We start from the raw sequence: 12,135 nt of genomic DNA, 5'->3' as shown, positions 1-12,135 counted from the left end.
AAAGTTTACTAAATGATAGCTCTTCCACATGTTTTAGGTTTCGTAATGTTTTTACTATTTTATTATTTTTTTACTAAATTTGTCTGCTAAATATTATCATCTATTCAATTTTCCATTTGTCCTCTGAATATCTATGTTTATAGATCATTACATCTCTCTTATTATATATAAGATGACCTCAAAAAATCAGTACCGTCTTCCTCCTCAACTTCAAAAAAATTGAGACATTTTCTTTAAGAACATTTTAAAAGATTACCTGGACAGTCATGCTCAGTGCAGTTCCAAACTCCACCAACACATACGCTAAATGAAATGATAAAAATATTAATCTATTGGTGTAGATAAACTGCATTGTTTGCATCAATGTATTGATTAATGTACCAAAATATATCATGTTTATAGGCTCAAAATAAGCTGACTTGAAACATATTTCTCTCTGTGCAAGTTCAATTAACTGCTAAACTTTGTTGGCCAGCACTTAAATTATTTATCGTGTCATACTTAAAAATCACTAAAGCTGATACAAACAGAGTAGTAAGCAAACAGAGAACTTCTGTTTTTCTCCTTCTTTCATTATTTAAACTAAAATAGGTCGTACACACAAAAACAGTATTTGCCTATTATGCATAAAGAGTTAGACAATTAACTCATCTATTACAAATTAAGAAAATTGGTTCGAGGGTCATCAGCCATTAAAGAGAGAAAAGATGTCTTCTTATGTAAGATAAATTCTACCATCAAAAAGATAGGAGTTCTGGAGAACAGAAGCAGTCTGTGAAAGGCAGAAACTCAAATCAGTGTCTAAGAACAGGCTTAGTTATCCAATTGCATTCCCATTATATACATTGATACCAAAGGGGAAATAGCCTGATGATATTTAGATCTCTGTTTCTTTTTAGGACTGCCCTAGAGGAATTAATGCTTGCCTATACTAGTCTTAGCTAACTTAATAAGAAATTCTAAACATCTCAGTTCATGGCCAAAAATTGGCAGACGATATGGAGAGTCACTTTTTCAAGTATCCAGTAGAGACAATCAAGAGCACCATTGAGTTCTAAGAGTAAAAGTATGTGCAAATAAGTGATTACAAATAATAAGAAAATATAACAGACTCTACATGGTTAAAGATTTTATGGAATTATCAAGGGAAGGGAGAAGAATTACATCATAAAAGAAGACATAGATGCCCTCCACCACTCTACAGATTTTAAATAAAATGCAAATTATGTCTTGGAAGTTTTGGAAGAAAATCAGTAACAAGTGTATTCTTTTAAACCATGTCATGGTGAAGTTGTCAACTAGCCAGGGATCCAGAAACAACTGGCTGTGCATTGATCACATACCATTCAGTGCATTCTTGTTCAATTTTTGAACCAACTGAATAAGCTAATCCATGAAAACTACATGGGCAATTTTCCAAGAGGATGCAAGTTCCGTTTTCCATTATGAGGCCTAGTTGAGAAAAATATGTATCAAATTTCAAAAGAAATAACAAAAGATTGCATTCTTTGAGTATAATAATTTAAGCAACTTTTACTGAACACCTGCTTACACTAGGTAATGAAATACAAATTTCTTTACTTTGAAGGAGGTTACCAACGTCCTGGTTCTACCTCAATCAGCAACTACCTTATGAAAGTCTACTTCAGTGGTTTTCAACTTTTCTTATCCCATGACTTGCTATTAAAAACTCAAGGTTCATCATATAGAATCAAGGAGACTAGATAGTGTTTCCTTGCTTTTGAAAAAAGAAGGGAGGAAGAGAAGGAGAATATATATTCTTGGTTTAATCTCTGTTCATCTCACAATGAGAGATTTACACTATCATCACACATATAATAAATAGCCAGCCAGTGCTACTCAAAGGGCAAATACAGTGGAACTGTGTTTGTTAATTCTCTCTAATGAGTAAAGGTGGTTGAGCCAGAATGTAAATCAGCTATGTACTAAGCACACTGTTTCATTCAGCTGACTTTTTTTCTGTGTAAGATTTTCTAAATGGAGGAAGCATTACTTATATTCTGGTGCAAACTTCTTATCTCATCATTGACTGGTAACAAACAATTCAGGCCTGACACTGGTCCAAAGATCCTACTTTGAGTAGCACTGACGAAGCAATGGACTGAGGTCAACATATCTGGTTCCAAGTACTCCTCCCTCATATTAACTACATGACAGTGGTAAAATCACTTAACACTCTGGGTTTCTTTTTTTTTTTAATCTGTAACAATAAAAAGTTTTGAGTGAATCCTCAGTATTCTTTAAAAAGAGCTGTTGGTGTAGAAGTCATTCCTAAGTTTAAATCCTACCTGTATCATTTGCTATATTACTTCTAATTTCAAATATTTAAACTACATCAGGACTAAAATCTTGTATTACCAACATGTGAAGGCTTTTTTTTTCTGAAATTGCTTTCATAAATTATTAAATATCTTTAAATATGCAATGAAATAAAAGATGTGCATGGGTAACTTCAGGACTCCAGATTCCAAATTTCCTGATAAATTTACAAAGCAATGAGCCTTTTTCTTACAGAAAAGCAGCCCAAAATAAAAACCAAATCCTACAAGGATAGAAAATCACAGCAGCCCTCATGGATGCCCTGGGAGAGGATGGGGCAATGTGATTCTCAAATCACAGGATGCTAATTTCCATGAGTGTGAACATGGTTTCCTTCATGAAACACTTACCATCTGGACAGTAACATCCATCAAGACATTGGAGATTGCTCCCAAGACACTGTCTGTCAAATGTGCAGGTGGGTGGGCAACAACTGATACAATCCCGATGGACAAAGCTATCATCACATTTATCAGCTGAAATGGGCAAACAGGGGACCTGTAAGTCAACTTTAGTCACTTCTTTTTCAAAGAAAGTTTAGTGTTTCAAAAAGTTTTCAAGTTTACCGGTGTGACTTCATCAATAACATATCCTTGCACTTCATCAGTTTTGAGTACGAGGATAAGCCTAAAATTAACCAAAGTACACAGGGCATAGAAAATGAGGAAACATACTGCATGCTGGGAAGTCATCTCTCCAGCCTTGGATAGGGTAGCCAGCATGGGAACAGGCTCTAGCATACTCGGTGGCTGCTCTACAGTAGGTATCATCATCATCAGTTCTAGAAAGTGGAAAGACAGAGCCAAAATCACACCGAAAGTACTGACAGAATCTATGCCTTTGAGTTCCTGATCCCTAGAAATGGTGAGTATGTGGTGAATGTTCCAATATTAACTGATGTCAGCTTACATACAGTATAATGTATTAGGTACAGTAATGCAGAAAACATATCAACATGTGATCCCAGCTGAAAAAGCTTAGGTAAATTGTCTGCAGCAAAGTCTTTTAATAATTTGACCAATTTTTCTTTTGATTCGAGGGTGTGCCTATACTGAAAAAGATTTCTGTTTTAATTATGACATTCTTCCAGAATCCTTATATGTATTTTTTGGCTCCTACACAAAGAATCCCAGAGTTTTTAGAATTTAGTAAGTCCTATTACAACAGATAACAATCCTATCGCAATGAAAGCACCAAATATGAAAATTATTTCAAAGAAACCATGCTCTAGATAGTCTATGTGCTGGAATAAAACCAATACTAATAATTTGCAATACTTTTGAAAGATTGAATAAACAGCATTTAACTTAAGATTGAAAAGATGTTTAATTCTTTCAAGTTTGAATTACTAAAGCTAGTTACTTTTATAATATTGCCAAATAATCTCTAATTATTTTCTTATAATCACCCTAGAACCTCCCCCAAACAAAATATAAGGGGTCACCAATTTCCAAAGCAGATTAACAAGGTATGTATAAAATAAGCAGGGTTTTATAACCCAACTCAAACTCCAAATTGAATAGTTAAATATCTTGAATGTTAAGATAATGACCTTGAGAATGTTGCATTTTGTGAACCTTAACATTTTCAGTATCTCTATTGTAAAAGCCATCCGTCTCAAATTGCACTTATCCTGTGCTACTGTAATTGGAGTCATGCGCTTATCTAGTCCAATTAACTGAGATTTAGAAGGAAAAAGGAACTGAGCATATAAACTTCAGGAGCTCAGAAAATATTCTAACCTCCAAAAAAGAAAAGTCTCTGAAAAACAGGGTAAGCTAAATTTATTGAATTCCTAGAAAGATATTAGGTTTATGATTTACCTTTAAATATGTGCATTATTTCCTACAATTAGTAGAGGCTGTGAAAGCTAACAAAGTACGGAATATTGGTTTTCCAGCCCAATGACACTATTGTTAAAATAGCTACCATTTGTTGTCTATGTTACTCTATGACATTACATGTAAACTCACAGCAAACGAGCTTATTTGTCTATTTTGGATGTAAACTTTAGTAAGGAAAATGAGCATTCAGAAATAGCTGACTTTGGTGTGACAAAATTAAAATCATTTCCTTGCTGGTAGGTTTATCAACTTAGGAGCAGAAGGAGGGCTTAAGTTGAAGAATTGGTAATGTCTCATCGTTTAAACTCTAACTCAGACGTCATCTCCTCTGTGGAGCTTTACTAGGCATCCCTGATAAATCAGTAGTTGTCTCCTGCACATCCACAGCGCTTTGCATTTAGGACATATGTCACGGCTGGAGACCTGTTTCTGGCGCCATTAGAATCCGAGTTCCCAGGACAGGGATCATGTGTAAATTGTTTCTGTTTCTCCATGGTGTGGCACAATGCTCAGAGTAGATGCTCAGAAAATGTGTGTTGAATCAAATACAATACACTAGCATAATCCAAGCAGGAAATGAACTTGAGTTCAGTGGTCACAAGGCTATTCTCATCGTATAGGATCTTTGTGACGCAGTCCCCTAATATGAATATTTCCTTTAGGGGAGAAAGAACGTAGGTAGTTCGAGTCCTGGGTGACATATTGTGAGGAGTGAAAGCCTAACTCTGAGAGCTTCTCACTTCCATTTTATCAGTGACAACTTACTCAATTAATAATGCCCTTCTTTTCATATTATATGCCTGCTCTGCCCCCAAACCTGGCCTCATCACCTCAAACATACCGCATAAGGTATCAGATGATCTCAGTCAGTAAAAGACGTTTCTCTATCCTGCTATTTTTATTTGCCCTCTAGAAAGCAATTAGATTTCAAAACCCAAAGTTTAAAGATAACAAAATTTCAAAAGACATAAATGTTAGTTTCTCAGTGATGAAATTGCAGACAAAGTGAGTGTGGCAGAGACTGCTTTTTGTCCCAGTTCCCTTTTCTTCTTTTCAGTATTAGAACCTCCAAGTTTTTACCAGGCATTTGGCTGCCCAGTCAGACAACATTTCCCAGCAATCCTGGCCAAAGGATTAAAAATGGGAATGTACGTGAGACTTCCAGGTCACTTTAAAAAAAACTAAAAAGCTGCCAGCCCTCTACCTCCTTTGCAAAGGACAAAAATATGGACATGGTAGTGATAAGGCAGTTTAGGTCATGAAACTGAGAACAGTCCCCCAGAAACTGAGAATAAGGCCCTGGGGATGACATAGGATCAGTATCACTGAGTTATTGGAAATCTTATGGAGTGGGCACCTGGTACAAACCCAGGACCACTTACCAGCTTGGACTTTGTGTGGGAGAAATATAAGCATTCAATTTAATTGAAGTCACTGATACTTTGGCAATTGAAGCAGCCAAACAATATCCTAACTAATAAACAGAGAAGGACTTTCCAGTTCCTGCCAAATGACACTTTATCTCAGTCTACTTGAGAGGTGAGTACAAAAGATAATGATAAGGACAGGTGTAAAGACTACTGGAGAATGGTCCAAGAATGAGTCTCCATGGAATAAGAACAATTTTTAATTCCATACACATGGCTAAATAAGGACCATGAACTACCTATAGTGATCCTCAAAAAAAGAGACTGAATGAAAGAACAGAGATAGAACTATATAGTGCTTAAATGAAAAATAAAACCAAATAGGGAACAGAATGTTGTAAAATATAGAGTAAGGTCAACACCCGATATTTTAGGTAGAGGGGCCCTTTCAAAGAGTTAGTTCATAAACTTGTAAAATTTAGAGACTATACATATAAAGATATAACTGCTTTTTACTAAAAATTAACAAGTGTCTCAAATAAGCTTATGTTAATATCTGGAAAATACCATTATATTCATTATTTTTGTAATAATCTCCATTTCATTAAAGCTCAGTAGTTATGAATAAGACAATTTTATACTACCTCAACTTTCCCTCTTTGTTCTCACCTTAATAAACTTAAACCTCTTAATAAGCTACTCAAGATGCCATTTAAGTGGTTTCACTCAACCAAAAATTAGTCTGGCCTCTTACAACAAATTTCCCGTGTATCATTTACACTTCTTGAGATTCTTTTTAAAAAATGCAGTTTTGTTAAAATTTCTTGGGATGTTATTGAACCTTCAAGAAGCTAATCAGATATGCTTGGTAAATTTTTGAATAAAAATATAGTAGAACGAACTTCATCTCAATAATGGGTAATTTATAGTAAATTCTACATTGATGAACATATTATGATGGGTCTCACTGAATTTGTTCTCTAGAAACCACCTAATCTCGGTGTTCTTAACCTGGCAAAGAATGCAGGAGTCTGTGACCTTGGATGGGAAAAATATTGCATGTTTAGTTTCACGAATCTCCAGGTGAAATTTAGCATTTTCCTCAATTATACATGTAGGTAACACATCAAGATATTCTTAGCAGTATCTGTGACTGTCACCAATATATTTCTATCTCGTTTTTTTGTTTTCATTATAACTGTAGCAGATATCTCAAAATATTGTTTACACTCATCACTATGTCAAACTATAGTACTTATAAGACCTGAAATGTACATAAAAAAGCACATATATCAGAAATTCATTTCTTTTACTATATTGATAACTATTTCGACATAGTTTCCTTTGTAAACTTATGTGTTTTATTACATGTATTTCAAAACATTATTTTACAAAAGAGTCTACAGACATCTCTAGACTCTCAAAGGGATTAGTGGCATAAAAAGTATTTAAGAATTGCTGTATTCTGTTCATGCTGCTTATATAAAATACTAAGACTGTACCTGTTATCCAGTAAGCTTTTAATAGCTATTAGCATAGTTTCTGTTTTACATTCCCCATTATACTTTGTGAACTGCTGGGATGGCTAAGTTACAGAAGTGGTTTTGGCTCTCCATTTTTGGGTAAAGAAAACTTTATTGCAAATACTAATCATTTCACTTACTTGCAAAGGTCATTAATACAACTGGCAATATATAAATATGGGTCAATATATTCATGGCAGCTCAAAAAAGGAAACTGCAACAGTATCTGACACTTGAAGAAGATTGCCTGTGCAGAAAAAGATGGCAGTCACTAGAACATATTTAATAATACGGCGTACTCTCATTTTTTCTACTTATCTATTTAGAAGAGTCTCTGTTCTTACCAGGAAACAGAAGGTAATTTCCACTTATAAATTTTAACCAACATTTTATAACTACATAATTTTGTAAACAGCACTGGTTTTATGAAACTCATCACATTCACTATTTCTGAAATAATCTTAAAGTTATTCCTGTTGCAGTTACATTTCCTAAATTTAATAGTGTTGAACTCTGTAGTGTTTGCATTAAAAATGCTTAATGTTAAATATGCAAATACAATATATGTGCATTACACCCAACATGCCCAAATTTTTCACATCAAATTTACCTCAAATGCTGGCATTCCACTGGAGCATGGATTTGGAAAATCTGAGGGTGTGGGTACACATTTCATATTATCTGGAGTTTGTACCAACCAAATATTTGCAAACATGGCAATGTCTTCTGTGTAGTCCTCTATTTCACATAAAGACACACACAAAAATATGTGTAATAGTATCACTTTCCACAAACACATAGTTTGTCAACATAACCTTCCTGGTCAAAAAGTTAAACTCAATAATTCTATGCTTATCAATGATATTAGACTGTAACATTACTTTAGTATAATAAAAATAAATTGAACAAAGTGAAAGTGCCAAAGAAAAGTTAATATCGTTGGAGAGAAAAAGGAAACTTCATTGAAGCAACATGACAAAGGGTTGAAAGTGAATGGTACAACTTGCACACCAGTAAATTCCTAATTAGCCTACAGCTTGTGCAATAGAGAGGAGAAAAATATGCATAAAACTTAAGAAACTTAAGTCAAAGTTTGGTGTGAAAATTTTCAGAAAGCCTTCCCATTATATTTGACATTAGTCAGAACCTTAATAAAATTGTAGTTCCATATTTGGGGTACACAACAAAAAAATATATATATGTTTTGAGCCTTTGTGAGGATTTCAGAGGACAGTCACACAGACAGTGAAAGACTGGAAAAGACATCGGGAGAAGAAAAGACTAAGAAGTGAATTCAGGGAGACCCCCCTCAGGGATGATGTAGATGCCTGATCACTGCACTGTACACCTGAAGCTGAAGTTGAACAATAATGAATGTCAACTATAATTTTATATGTAGGAGTTCATCATAACAATGTTTTGCTCTCTTGGTGTAAAACCCCAAACTGTACTGTGGCCGTGAAGACGGGCTTTGATCAGGCCCTTGTACTCCCCCACCCCCCAACCTCCTCCACCCTCCTCATCCCACCCCTGCCCCTCCTGTATCTTCTTCTCTTATTCTTGCTCAACCTACTCCAGTCATACTGGCTTGATGTTGTTCGTCACTCAAACTCATTCCCACCTTGCTCTTGTTCTTTGCTCTTCAAAACTCACTCTTCCCTCCAGTCTTTCCTCTGCTCTCTCCCTTGTTCATTTACGCATCTATCCCATACGACCTCTTGAGAGAGCCCTTTTCTGTCACATGATCTAGGCTACCAAGCACACACTGTTCTATCCCTCTTAATCTCCTTCCCCCACCCCCACCTCCTTTTTCTTCATGGCTACTATCATTCACAAAAATTATGCTTTAATTCATTTATTTATTTTGTTTATTTAATTTGTTTATTTATTTCACTACATATTTATTTATAAATTATATATTTACTTGTTTATTTAATTTGTTTATTTATTTCACTATAATGCCTACTACAGGAAGGGAGAGAATTTGTTTAAGGTGTCCTTTTGCTGTATCCCTAGTTTAGTATCTGGTACACAGTATGTGCTCAAAATACATTGGCTAAATAGGTGAATGAATAAATAAAAGGGAATTTGCAATATTTATTAACTGGATTATTAGAATCCTAGAGCTTTCAAACTTGTCTGGCCTACTTCATTATCTCTGATATTATTGTAAGAGTTACACACTGAACTAAGCATGGACCCACTGGAATGCAATTATTTAAAAAGGGAAAAACCGATGTTCTCTTAAAGAGAAAATTTATAGTCATATTTCATTTAAAAATATCATTTTTGAAAGTCTACAGAACCAAAAATATTTCCTAAAGGCCCAATTATTTTAATATTTATGCACAAATTTGAATGTGACTAAAAAACCTAGACAATCCCTTAGAGTTCACTTTATTTAATTTAATTTTTTTTTTATTAAAGTTTATTGGCGTGACAATTGTTAGTAAAGTTACATAGCTTTCTGATGTACAATTCTGTATTACATTATCTATAAATCCCATTGTGTGTTCACCACCCAGAGTCAGTTCTCCTTGCATCACCATATATTTGATAGAGTTCACTTTAATTCCAGCTCTTCAAACACATATTTAGCTACTTTTACTATATTGCATTACTAGGAGAATCACAAAAGTTGGTTATTATGAGACTTTAATCCAAGTCAATTGGTGGTCTGAGAGCCTGGAAAACTAAAATTAAAATACTTTCTATAAAATATAAATAGAGGGGTGGATGGATAGCTCAGTTGGTTAGAGCACGAGCTCTGAGCAACACAGTTGCCGGTTCGATTCCCACATGGGCCAGTGTACTACACCCTCTGCAACTAAAGTGAAGACAATGAGCTGCCACTGAGCCCCGGGAGGGGCAGGTGGATAGTTCAGTTGGTTAGAGTGTGTGCTTTCAGCAACAAGTTGCCGGTTGGACTCCCGAACCCGAGGGATGGTGGGCTGTGCCCCGCCCCCAACTAGATTGACTGAGCTGCACCCTCAGCAACTAAGACTGAAAGGACAACAATTTGACTTAGAGCTGATGGGTCCTGAGAAAAACACACTGTTCCCCAATAAACTCCCGTTCCCCTTCCCCAATAAAATCTTTAAAAAAACAATACACACACACACACACGCACACACACACACACACATATATATATGTGTATATGTATATATATATATACATATATATATATATATATATATATATATATATATAGAGAGAGAGAGAGAGAGAGAGAGAGAGAGAGAGAGAGAGAGAGAGAAATTTATTGTCCATATTGGGACGTTTCTGAGAATGAAAGTGAAGCACTATTAATTATTACGTTGGGAAAAATCAAGAGTAAACAAAGGTTTCTATGCTGATATGTACCTAGCTATAGACATAAATTATGGAACAAGAACCTCAATTAAACCACAAATTAAAATCTTTCTATATCCACAGAAATTCTGAAAAGCCTCATTTCTTTGTGAAGTCATCCCTGAAGAATGACTAGGAGTGCAGAGAGAAATGCAATTTTAATCACTGTTAAGAAATTATGCATTCAATGGCATTCAATTAAACTACCTCACTGCTTCCAAAGATTTATCTAATCAGCAAACTACAGGCTGAGTTTCAAGAAAATACTAGGCATATTAAAGCTGAAGTTAAAGCAGCTCATCTGTAGACATTTTCTTTCATTATTACAATATGGAAGAAAATCGGAGGGCAAGTTCAAGTCACATGCCTATAAATTATTGTAAATTAGTTTGTATCGCTCTCCTTTATACTGTGCACCAAATAAAATTGTGAAAAAGCTAAAATTTTTCCTTAGGCTCCCAACTTCCACATACTTTCCAGAGTCTCCTTGCCTTTGTCAGCTCAGCCATATTTAGTCCACTTGCCTCCTGCCAGGCTTCTCCCATTTACAATCTGCTAACATGCTGCCCCAGTTACTTCGCTGTGGGCAACCATTTTATGTTCCAGGTTATCAAACTCTGTCTGACTCTGAACTCAAATCCTAATCTGAGTCTCTCTGCCTCGAACAAGAGCAGATGCTATTTTCTATCCTGACCTCTATACGATGTGCCCCCAATGTCCTAGCCAAATTGCCCATAGCGGTCTTCTCTAACTCTGAGAAACGAATTTTTTTTTTCATGAAGCTTTGATACAAAAGAAAAATAAATCAGGAATTACCATCTGACTGGTTCTGCCTGAATCAAAACCCTACTTCCAAGTCTGTGAGCCCTCTCAGTCTAAATACCCAACTAGATTCAAAAGACCATTTCATGATGATCTTCACACTGTGTATTAGTATTGTGTTTCCAGACGTTTGAATACTTTCGCTTACATTTTCTCATTTGATCCTCACAGGCTGGAAGTTCTCAGGGTCATTATTATTATCTCCATTTTACATATGAGGAAACTGACTCCTTGGAGCGCTGTTCTTTAGTCTAGCTACTCGTAATCTAATCCTGGTGAGGCGTTATCGATCTTGGGTAAAATGTTTGCATTTTAACAAAGGCCTCTTAAAGCAACGTCTTTAATCAAACATTTTCATTTCAGCTCCATTATAGGCTTATTGAGACCAAATGGAGATGGTTATAAATTAGCCAAAATGTATTGAGCATTAACTATGCCAGGCAGTGTACAAAGTGTTTTACATGGATTGTCTCATTTAATCTTTGTAACTCTAGAAAGTATATAATACCATTATATCATTAAACTTAGAAAGTTAAAAAAATGGCAAAGCAGAATTGGAACCCCACAGTCTGATTCCAGAACCCACACTCTAGGTAGAATTTTCACTGGGCCTTAAAACACAACATACAGGCGACTCTTCTCCATATAATTTTACAATATAAAAAAGCATTACATAGCACTTTATAGATTAATAGTCAATTTCTCAAACATTTATCTAAGCATAGGATTGGGAGCCAATCAGATCTGTAATCCAACCCTGACAGCAGCATTTACAAGCTGTGTTACATTGGGCAGATAACATTGTGTCATTATAAAAATTGATAAGATACTACCCACCTTGCAGGATGCTGTAAGGGTTGGGAATAATATAGTTACGTGCTCATA

At 35.3% G+C, this 12,135-nt stretch overlaps 1 protein-coding gene across 1 annotated transcript in view; it reads right to left on the bottom strand.

The window, feature by feature from the left end:
- Positions 1–12,135, bottom strand: part of OTOGL (otogelin like) — a gene marked incomplete at its 5' end in the record, with an annotated part of 143,353 nt that overhangs the window by 107,987 nt on the left and 23,231 nt on the right. The window contains 6 exons of the mRNA XM_081060233.1: positions 257–303; positions 1,344–1,452; positions 2,691–2,816; positions 3,015–3,121; positions 7,215–7,321; positions 7,685–7,812. Coding sequence (XP_080916359.1) covers positions 257–303; positions 1,344–1,452; positions 2,691–2,816; positions 3,015–3,121; positions 7,215–7,321; positions 7,685–7,812 — 624 coding nt within the window. The remainder of the gene's footprint in view (positions 1–256; positions 304–1,343; positions 1,453–2,690; positions 2,817–3,014; positions 3,122–7,214; positions 7,322–7,684; positions 7,813–12,135) is intronic.

The sequence above is a fragment of the Rhinolophus hipposideros genome, assembly GCF_964194185.1.
Source record: "Rhinolophus hipposideros genome assembly, chromosome: 9".
NCBI lineage: Eukaryota > Metazoa > Chordata > Mammalia > Chiroptera > Rhinolophidae > Rhinolophus > Rhinolophus hipposideros.
Note: the sequence above shows the minus strand (reverse complement) of the source record. Positions and strands in the feature narration are given on the sequence as shown.